Source organism: Chenopodium album, chromosome 2 (genome assembly GCF_948465745.1).
Source record: "Chenopodium album chromosome 2, dcCheAlbu1.1, whole genome shotgun sequence".
Taxonomy (NCBI): Eukaryota; Viridiplantae; Streptophyta; class Magnoliopsida; order Caryophyllales; family Amaranthaceae; genus Chenopodium; species Chenopodium album.
The window spans coordinates 23339898-23350794 of record NC_137835.1 but is presented as its reverse complement, the minus strand read 5'-3'; the positions used below and the strand labels follow the sequence as shown (position 1 = coordinate 23350794).

The window sequence follows — 10897 nt, the reverse complement described above, 5'->3', positions numbered from 1 at the left end:
AACATAATTACGTGTGTTACATATATTTATAGATAAACTCCTACAATGTTTTTGTTCCAATTAAAAATAATAAACCCCAATAAAAGTTAAACACAACGATTGTATTCAGCAAACACTAAACAGAAGCTCCTGAAACTGTATCAGATTATCAGCAGTAGTAGTACTGCAGTAGTTCCCTAACCAAAATATTCACTATTCAGTGCCCGTTAATTTATTTTATTGTTTCATTTCTTTATTAAAGAGCAAGAGCGGTACATACAGTATTATTCTTTGTGTTTCTAGATACAGCTTGCAAAGTTGCAATAATTTGCATCCTTGTTACAACTACAAAATTTTGTACTCTCTCCATATTTTTTTTTTAAAGTGTTACGGTTTAACCGATACATAATTTTAAGCAATTTAATTAACTTAAATAAAATATTAAAAAATTGAAAAAGAAAGATAGTAGGGTTAATATTTGGAAAAATGGAAACTAATAACCCCACCTTTGTCACTTATGTTCAAAACAATCTCACCTTTTCGAATTCCCAAAATAATCCCACCTTTGACCACCATATTCTCAAAATGAGCCTTTTATCGGTTTGTGGTAGAAGAAAAAAAAATAACAGTGTTTGGCAAGGTAGCTGTGTAAGTAACTGTTAGCGGTAGAGGTAGCTTTTCTCAAACGTTAAAAATAGTAGCGTTTAAGAGTAGCATATAGCGTTTGTTAATTTTTTCTTACATTTTTTAAAAAATAATTTATACGATTATTAATGTATTTTAGTATTGCAATAACTACTTTTGCCAAAAACTCATACTATCAACCGTTACTTTGACAGTTAACCTCTACTCACTACTAATTGGCAGCTACTCGCTATCCTTACAGCTACCCGCTTTTAACCGCTAAAAGCTAACTATTACCGCTAATTTTGCCAAATAAGGCCTAAAAAGGTAACCTCCATTGTGGATGGCCACACCACTAATGTACCATTATGGTCGGTCATATAAGAATTTGTGCTAATTAAAATAATTAACTGTTTAGATTATTCAGATATGGATTTAATTTTTTTTTTTTTTTTTTTTTCTAAGCAAAAACGGATTAATATATTTTTCTTTTTTGAGAAAAAAAAAAGGGATTAATATTATGGACTATGGAGTAACACTAATTTTTTCACCACCAGACAATATTCCACGTGGCTTACACTCAGCTGATGCAGTCTTAATTCTTTTTCCCGTTACCCGCTCCACATATAAATATCAATTCTCCCCCCCATTTCCTTCTCTCACTCCACACTGTTCCCCACTCCACTAAAGTAAACCCACAACTTTCCACTATTTCAAATTTCATTCAATTTTTTTTTTTTTTTTTGTAAATTTCCAACCACTTTCTAATATTAGAAAGAAAGTAAGATCAACAATGGCAGACACCTCCAACGGTCGAAAATTGGTGGTGGAAATCTGCAATGCAAAAAACTTAATGCCAAAAGACGGTCAAGGAACTGCCAGTGCGTTCGTCATGGTAGATTTCGACGGCCAACGCCGTCGAACTAAGACGATAACACGAGATCTCAACCCACAGTGGGACGAGAAGCTCGACTTCATTGTGCACAATGCTGAATCAATGGATTCAGAGGTATTAGAGCTCAATATTTATAATGATAAGAAGACGGGAAAACGGTCGAATTTTCTTGGGAAGGTGAAGATTGGTGGTGCTGCTTTTGCGAAATTAGGATCGGAGAGTTTGATTTATTATCCATTGGAAAAACGGAGTGTTTTTTCGCAGATTAAAGGGGAGATTGGGCTTAAGGTTTGGTATGAGGATCCTCCTTCGCTGCCTGCTGCGGCGGAGGAGGAGAAGAAGGCAGAGGAGGAGGGGAAGAAGGCCGAGGTGGAGGAGAAGAAAGACGAGGAGAAAAAACCCGAGGGCGGGGACGAGAAGAAAGAAGTTGAAGTTAAGGAAGGAGAGGGGAAGGATAATAAGGGTGATGTTAAGGAGGAGGAGAAGAAGCCGGAGGAGGAGAATACGCCTCCTGTGGCAAAGGATGAAGGTAATAAGGAAGGTGATCATCAACCTCCGCCACCTGATCAGGCGGCGGCGGCGGAGGTGGTTAACCCGCCTGTTGCGGAGAATGTGAACGTGGGAGTTAGTGAGAAGAAGAATACGGAGGTTTCTTTAGCTAGTCCTACTGTGACTGGTGGTGGTGGTAGTGGTTCTGCCATGAGGAGTGATCTCGAGGTACGGTCTATGTCGGGGTCAGATCGAAGACAGGGAACTGGGTATGATTTAGTAGATAGGATGCCGTTTCTTTATGTTCGAGTCATAAAGGCGAAGATATTGAGTTCGGAAGGGGAGTCATTGAGCTTTGCTAAGCTAGTGATTGGTACTCATAGTATCAAAACGACGTCGGAGAAGAGTGGAAAGGATTGGGATCAGGTGTTTGCGTTTGATAAAGAAGGGTTGAATTCGAGTTCACTAGAAGTGTCAGTTTGTACGGTGAACAAGAAGGAAGAAAAAGATGGTATTGTGAAAGTTGAGGAGAAATCACTTGGAACGGTGTCGTTTGATTTACAAGAGGTACCAAAACGCGTACCACCTGATAGTCCGTTAGCGCCTCAGTGGTACACTCTAGAAGGTTCGGAAGGTACGGGTGCTGATGTGATGGTCGCGGTTTGGGTTGGGACCCAAGCCGACGAGGCGTTTCAGGAGGCTTGGCAATCGGATTCGGGTGGGTTGATTGCTGAGACCCGAGCCAAGGTTTATTTGTCTCCAAAATTGTGGTATTTGCGTGTAACGGTTATCCAAACCCAAGATTTGCAATTAGGTTCGGGATCATCCGAACCAAAAAGCCGAACTCCTGATCTTTATGTTAAGGCTCAGCTTGGTGGTCAGGTCTTTAAGACGGGTCGGATGACGTTGGGGTCCACTAGTCCTACGTGGAATGAGGACTTGGTGTTTGTGGCTGCGGAGCCGTTTGATCCATTTTTGGTGATCACGGTTGACGATGTTACAAGTGGACAATCGGTCGGGTTTGCAAAGGTGCACGTGGTAAGCATCGAACGGAGGACGGATAATCGGGTCCAACCTAAGTCAAGATGGTTCAATTTGGTTGGGGAGGATGAGAAGAGTAAGCCATATGCTGGGAGAATACACTTAAGAACTTGCATTGAAGGAGGGTATCACGTGCTTGATGAGGCTGCTCACGTGACTAGTGATGTCCGAGCCTCGGCTAAGCAACTAGCTAAACCTCCAATTGGTTTGCTTGAGGTTGGCATTCGAGGGGCTAACAACTTATTGCCCGTCAAAACTAGAGATGGTACTCGTGGTACCACGGATGCTTATGTTGTGGCCAAATACGGGCCTAAATGGGTTCGTACACGAACCATACTTGACCGGTTTAACCCTCGATGGAACGAGCAGTATACGTGGGATGTATATGACCCGTGTACTGTTGTAACCATTGGGGTGTTTGACAATGGGCGGTACAACAAAGATGAAACAAATAAACCCGGAAAAGATATTCGTATTGGTAAGGTAAGGTTGCGTTTATCGGCCCTTGATGCAAACCGGGTTTACTTGAACACGTACCCGCTTACAGTGTTGCTTCCTGGTGGCGCACGACGGATGGGTGAGATTGAGATAAGTCTAAGGTTTACTTGCTCATCATGGATTAGTCTGCTTCAAGCATATTCAAGTCCAATGTTGCCTAGAATGCACTACGTATGTCCATTAGGCCGAGCCCAACAAGACATCTTGCGCCACACAGCAATGAGAATCGTTACTGCTAGACTAGCTCGGTCCGAGCCACCTCTGGGCCTTGAAGTGGTCCAATACATGCTTGATTCAGACACTCACATTTGGAGCATGAGGAAGAGCAAGGTGAATTGGTTTAGAGTAGTCAGTGGGCTATCTAAAGTAGCCACTTTGGCTCGGTGGCTTAATGGGATACGAACTTGGGCTCACACACCAACAACCATCTTGGTCCACATCGTACTCATAGCTATTGTAGTCTGCCCACACCTTGTGCTCCCAACATTTTTCATGTATGCTTTCCTAATCCTAGCTTTCCGTATAAGGTACCGTGCCAAGGTCCCTCTTAGCATGGACCCTCGGATATCTTGTGTAGATGTAGTGTCCAATGACGAGCTTGATGAGGAGTTCGATGGGCTACCAACAACACGACCACACGATATAGTTCGGGTCAGGTACGATAGGCTAAGGGCCTTGGCAGGAAGAGCCCAATCATTTTTGGGGGACATGGCAGCCCAATGGGAAAGAGTGGAAGCGTTGTATAATTGGAGGGATCCAAGAGCAACAGGGATATTTTTGGTATTCTGCTTGATCGCTTCGATAGCATTTTACGTGGTACCTTTTAAGGCTTTTGTGTTGGGTTCAACATTCTATTACTTGAGACATCCCAAGTTTAGGGGTGACATGCCATCGGTTCCCGCCAACTTTTTCCGGCGTCTACCCTCGCTTTCCGATCAAATTCTATGAGTTTGTACTGGGGGCAGGGGGGGTTAAAGGTTATTTTGTTAAGGGGTGCACTTTCCTGGTGTATTAGATAATGTTACTTCATAATTTTGTCAACTTAATGAAGGATCTACCACTTTTGTTTTTATTCTCTTAAACAAGACTTGTAATTTACTTGTATATTTATTTTGTATTCTTTTGATTTGGGACACTGAAATGCGCAGCTTTTAAATTTTAAATTAAAGAAAGTGGGCAATCTAGGCATTAATGGGAAAAGATGAGGAGATTTAATTTTGGCAGTTGATTAAATGTTACCGTTTGAAATTCCATTAATCATCTGTCATTGAATTGATTGAATATTCTCAGGAGAAAAACAGAAAACAGTACAGAACTCTGAATATGATCATGTACATGAAGTCTTGGTAATTGTTATTCTAGGAAACTATTTGTATAATGAAATTAATACTCTTGTTCACCTAGGCGCAGGGTGTAAATATTGCTAGGGAAATTCAAAAGTTCAAAACAAGATAATGGAAAGCTAATAGGGAATATATTGTAAGTATGATATGATTTTAAGTTCGAGCCTAAGAGTTGCTGTAACCTCAAGCTTCAAGTCTATCCTCTAAGTATGTCTAATCGAGTTCAGGCTTAGGTTACTCTATTAAGCTCAACCCCTAGCTCGAGCTTGAGTCGCGTTCCAACATAGGAAACTTCTTTCAAACTATGATATTCATAACTGAGCTCTGCAGACTGCAGTGTTCCTGAAACTCTTCATTCGTAATGTAATCTAAGCAACTCATCTCAACTATACGGCTCATTAACCATTTAACCACTTTAATTAGTTATAGACTCATTGTTATCTTCTATAGACTCTTGCAGCTTTACATCCTTGCAATTAATGGGGAAAAGACGAGAAAATTCAATTTTTGCAGTCCGGTAAATGCAACAGCTTGAGATTTATTACGGAGTATTAAACTGTCAGTGAATTGAATATTCTCAGGAGCATAGCATAACAGAAACATACAGAGCTCTGATTATGATTATGTACGTGAATTATGTGGTCTTACATACTATATATCAAAGAAGTTGGTGATTGTTAGTGTAGTTTTGTATGAGTTTAAGGTTGGTTTATACTCTATACTCAGCTGAACTAGCTCGAGCTTGAGTACGCATAGCAGAACTTTCTTTCAAACTAAATTCATAACTGAGCTCTGCAGACTGCAGTGTACCTGATGCTGTCTTCATTCGATATTTAATCTAAGCAGCTCATATCACTCACTCTCATTAGTCATCGTGCTCGTGTATAGACTCTATATCACTGACTCTTGCAGCTTAACATCCTTCCTACTGAGTACTGAGTATGTAAAACATAGCTCTTCAATTAAAATCAAGAAGTTCACAAAACTATATGATCCATTTTCCACAAAAAATACTTCTCTATTTACTATTCTTATCGAATTAAGTAATCAAAATTTATTATTACTCCGTATTGTACAAACACAAATTGGATTTCATAAAAAAATCATTGTAGGTGGCTCATCTACACCAATGTTTATTAGATTTCCTAGCAGAAACCAATTTCGTTAACAAAGTTTTAAGTCTTCTGGAACCAGCACCAGGTTTCAAAACACCATAATTCTCAGCTTTTAACCCTGAGCAGCTGCCTTGTCCTCCATCAGTCCCCCCACACCACCCGCCATAGCTAAATGTATCATGCCACTTACTCCTCTTGAGAATTTCTCGATCAATTTTTTCAAGAACGCGATCATTTTTCTTGAACTTCCTAGCAAATGGTCGGTTACTAAGGACCATTCTACGAAAATCCTTGAGGCCAAGAGATCTTGGATGCTGCTTAGGAGGGTTATCCCAACTGATGTAGTGTAAATCATGATTAATTGTAGTGTTTTTGTAATCCTGAGAGTTGCATATGACTGTTTGGAAGTAGCCCTCCGGCGAGGACACGAAGTTGGTGTAGTAGAGCAGTAGTGTCCTTGGAAGATTTTCCCATCCTACTATGCAATACTCAGCAAAGGACCTTGATAAAACAGTCCAGGCAGAGCCTGTAACATGAAAAATACAAAAGCAAAAAGATTAAAGAGACATGATTACAAGAATCTAACACCTTATTATATTAATAATGAACCGACCATTTGATAATTACAAAAGATATTAATATTAAACTGACAGTTCAAGTATGATTATACATTATATATAAAATACAGTTAACAAAATTTCAGAGCTCAAGTACTCTTGGTACAATTTTACAATCTAAAGCATGTGCATCAATGTTAGAGTTAGCATGTGCATCATCTAGATTATCTAGCCCAAACTGCATCTGTTGGACATAATTTTATTTTAGAGATTAGTTATTATTTTGATGAAGTATGACAAAACAGAACATTTTAGCAACTGACAGAACAGACTACTTTTGCTGTGAGTCAGCTACTTATATTTTTGACAATGATCTGATCTGAGGATCTAATACACAAGACCATGTAGAGTAAAATAGCATATCTTGTCACTTTACCAAGGAAAAAGAAATCCTTTTCAATGATTAGCTTTTCCAAAATATTACAGTACCCACTAAATGTTTGCCACGGTAATCAGTGGGAAACTACTAAGGTGCATGGGGTGTTGGTCGACACCACCCCGTTAAAAATTAAAATTACCCGTAAATTCTGTTTCTTTTTCTTAAATATCTACTTATATACTGTCAACATCCTATCTTCAAAAATCTAGCTCTGCCCCGACTACATAATGATATTGATATAGCTTAGGCATGAACAACATGTTCACCCTTGAATTATAACGAGTTAACGACAAGCTTTCGATATATATATATCAAGAATAATAACGTCCTTTTATTTAGATGGTAAACATTTTTTTGAAAAACAATTTCCCTTAATCTTATTTAATGTTTCTTGGTTTGGTTTGTAAAAGGTGAAAAACATTTGCTCAAAATGGAAAATAGTTTTCCTAATTGTGGAAGACATTTTCATTTTAATTTAAAAAATAATAATAATAAAAAAATACTCATTGTATTACGAAGTATACATTAATGCATATATAGTATACATTAATGCATATATAGTCAATGGATTTTAATCAAACAATAATGCATTAAATATATACTATAAGTACTCTCCACCTTAAAAATAAAATTGTATAATAACCCTAAGCTAAAATTTAAATTTAAAATTTAAATTAAAATAAAATGAAATAAAAAAATAAAAAATAAAACTAAAAACTCCTATGTATACTACTATACTTTCAATATATATACTAGTAATTATACTGAAAGTATTAGACCTATATATAGCACTACCCATACTAAAGTATACATGGGCTATTGCATGACAATGAGGCTTTATTTTAAGGGTTTTGGTCTTTTGGAGGGATGTAACTGCTGTATCGATGGACTTTTCAAATAAGGAGGTCAAGTCAAAGGCATAGAGCATATATAGTAGTACAAGGGTAATTATAGTTTAATCAATTGTTAAATCAATTTATGCAAAGTGGATTAGTGGTTTAGACTTCAAATCATAAGTGGTTGATCATGAATACTTTATCAAATCAGAACCAAATATATAATCATTAACACATGTCACTGTCACTTTGAATCTCAGCAACAACTAATTATTCAATTTGTAATGATAATTATTAAAACCAACAAAATTGACTAGATCAAAAATATAATTAATGAATAATAATGTACTTGTAACATTTTTTATTGTGATAGACAAAATTAATAATGTACTTGTAACATTTTTTTTAATATAATATGTGCTCGTATGAGGTTCACCCCTGAACCCTTCTATCATTCTAAAATTCTATGGCCTACCATATTACCACTAAGAAAACATAGTAAAAATATCTTGTCAACTTTACATGTCCTTGCTAGTTTTTAAGAAAGTAGATCTCCAAATTTATTCTACTAAATTTCTTTGGGACAACTCGAGAACCACAGTCGGTAGGAATCAAACTTATGACATTAGACTAACGACCACCAAGTACATCCGATCCGTGGATATAGGGTGTTGGGAAATTAAGCTAATAATACAATTATGCAAAGAAGTCACCTCTATATTGTACGAGGCCATTAAAGCTAGCTCACTTATAACGTTTTGATGGGTCATTCATGTGAATTTAAGCTAAGGGCGGTTCAAAGGCCACATGATTCCCTTCAATCACCCACACACTTTGCGTGTATTCTCTTTCTAAACTTCACATGCAAATGCTTTTTATCAAAAAAAAATTTGCCCCAACAAAAATTAAACGTAACAATAGTTATTATTATCAAAACCGCTAACTTTTACAATGATAAGTTAAAATTCTAAGCTACTTCATACAAGTACTAGTCTGTACTACATACTACTATAAGAGAAGAAAAAAAATGTGGAATAGAGTAGTTCATTTTTATTTAAGAATGACGGATATCAAATGCACCTTAATGGCTTTGCCACGGCCTACATCTATTGGAAATTCTTAAGGAAGAAAGAAAACATACTACTAATTCACTCAATACAGAAGTTAGTGGCAAAGCCAGGATTTGTAATTATTCGGGGGGACAAATTTCAAATGTTTAATTATTTGACAAAAAATTTAGTTAGAAAAAAAAAAATTGATCACATAAATTGTTTAATATATATTTGAAATTGCATCATTTTTTTTTTTTTTTTTTTTGAAACATATAGTAATATCATTAATAACTATAAAAATGATATAATTTGCAATAATGCATAAAAAATAATTAGACAAAAAAAAATTAGAGAATATTTAACCTGTGAACAGCTTAAAGGAACTTGGAAGACCCCTTTGCTTAACAGCCCACCAAATCTGTGATTTATTTAGACTGTATAAAGCCGGATCAATTATCACTGGCTTTCCCCTTTTATTCCTGAAATAAATATTTACCATTCAATATTATTATAATTACTGCATTATTTACAACACCCTTTTATGGGTTTTAACCACCGACACAATCACTAGTTGAAAAAAAACACTTACAATTTCCAACCCAGTCTACTGGAATGCTGTACAAAATTTGAATCTCTTGGTACGTCAGAAAAGGCATGAATTAAATCTGCCAAAAAAAAAAAAAAAAAAAAAAAAGTCAACAACTAAATTACTCCGTAAGAGGTACAAATCACTCCCGCCATCTCGACTTATTATTAGTTCAGATTACACTGTCAACGTGACTATTAATTCAAGAAGCCAGGGACTTGAGGGTTGAGGCGAGTGCTCAATACCTCGTTTCGAATAGAAAAAAAATAAAATAAAAGGGTACTCACCATACCATCTTGAGTAACCACAGGATAATCAGAGGCACTGAGATTAATAAACCAATCCCATTGACAAGTCTTTAGAAGAATGGAAATGGCATGTAATGTAGCGGAAAGCATAGTTGGACCTCTATAAGTAACTAGATTTGGTTTACCAATAATCCAAACATTTCCAACTTGAGAAAAAACTTCATTCTTTGATACAAATTCAGCTACTTCTAAATGCTGTGATTTCGGAGCTCCATAATCAAAATGGATCAAGTAGTAATTACCCGGATGATAAAGCGCAAGTAATGTTCGCTTTAACTTAGGAACGTCATTTGTTGATGCTGAGATCAAGTATGCAAATGTGACAGGATAAGTTTTGGTAATATTGGGTTTTATGACTAATTTGAAGGAATTATTAGTGGGTATAATTGTGGGTTTTGTTAATAATATGGTTGAGATGTAAATAAGGAAGATTATGATGGATGATAAAACGAGGGTTAGCATTAATTTTTTGGTACCCATTATTAGAATTAAGTAAGGGATTTTTTTTTTTGGGTATTTTTGGGTAACATAAGGGAGAATAATGAAAGAACAGAGGATGTAGTGTAGAAAGGAAAAAGTCGGGTTTTTCTGGTAATAAAGAGGTAAAGGGTATGTTTGGAATTTAGGGGAAGTATTTTTGTTTAATTTTTTGGGAAAAAAATGTGGTATTTTTGGAGGTGGAAGAGTGTAGATTTAGAACTTTTTGGTGGGGGATTCTTTGCTTGGATGTTAAGCCCTCCATCTGTCAATTGAGACATGGTTGACATATTTTTATTAGCATTGTTGAATCTTGAATGTCTAACACCAACAACAACAACAACAAATCACAAATGGTTGCCTTAGCTTTATTTGTTGAGGTTCGGGTGGGTGGATTTATAACTCATCATGGGTAATTGGGTGCATACCAAACTTACTTCTTTGTAATAAATTTCTCTAATCTAATTTGGTTGGATCTAATTTTTAAATTTGACTTAAGTTTTGATCTTATTTGCACACAAATTTTTTAAGATGAAAAAAATGTTAGTATATATTTATCTAACGAGATATCATTAGATTGCTCTCGGTTAACAAGTCTAAAGTAGCTGTAGTACGTGTTAGAAAAATTATAGGAAATGAAGAATTAGGGACATGTTTA

The 10897-nt window shown here is 36.4% G+C and overlaps 1 protein-coding gene and 1 pseudogene across 1 annotated transcript; one reads left to right on the top strand and one right to left on the bottom strand.

The window, feature by feature from the left end:
- The first annotated feature begins 1271 nt into the window (after positions 1-1271).
- LOC145584502 (multiple C2 domain and transmembrane region protein 14 pseudogene) lies at positions 1272-4605 on the top strand (annotated as a pseudogene).
- Positions 4606-5832: 1227 nt separating this feature from the next.
- LOC145584493 (beta-glucuronosyltransferase GlcAT14A-like) lies at positions 5833-10549 on the bottom strand. Its single transcript, XM_081641327.1, has 4 exons — positions 9747-10549; positions 9458-9533; positions 9232-9347; positions 5833-6510 (listed from the first exon to the last, which is right to left on the bottom strand). The coding sequence occupies exons 1-4, from the start codon at positions 10240-10242 to the stop codon at positions 5987-5989; spliced, it is 1212 nt and encodes a 403-aa protein (XP_081497453.1). The 5' UTR covers positions 10243-10549; the 3' UTR covers positions 5833-5986.
- Between the last annotated feature and the right edge of the window lie 348 nt (positions 10550-10897).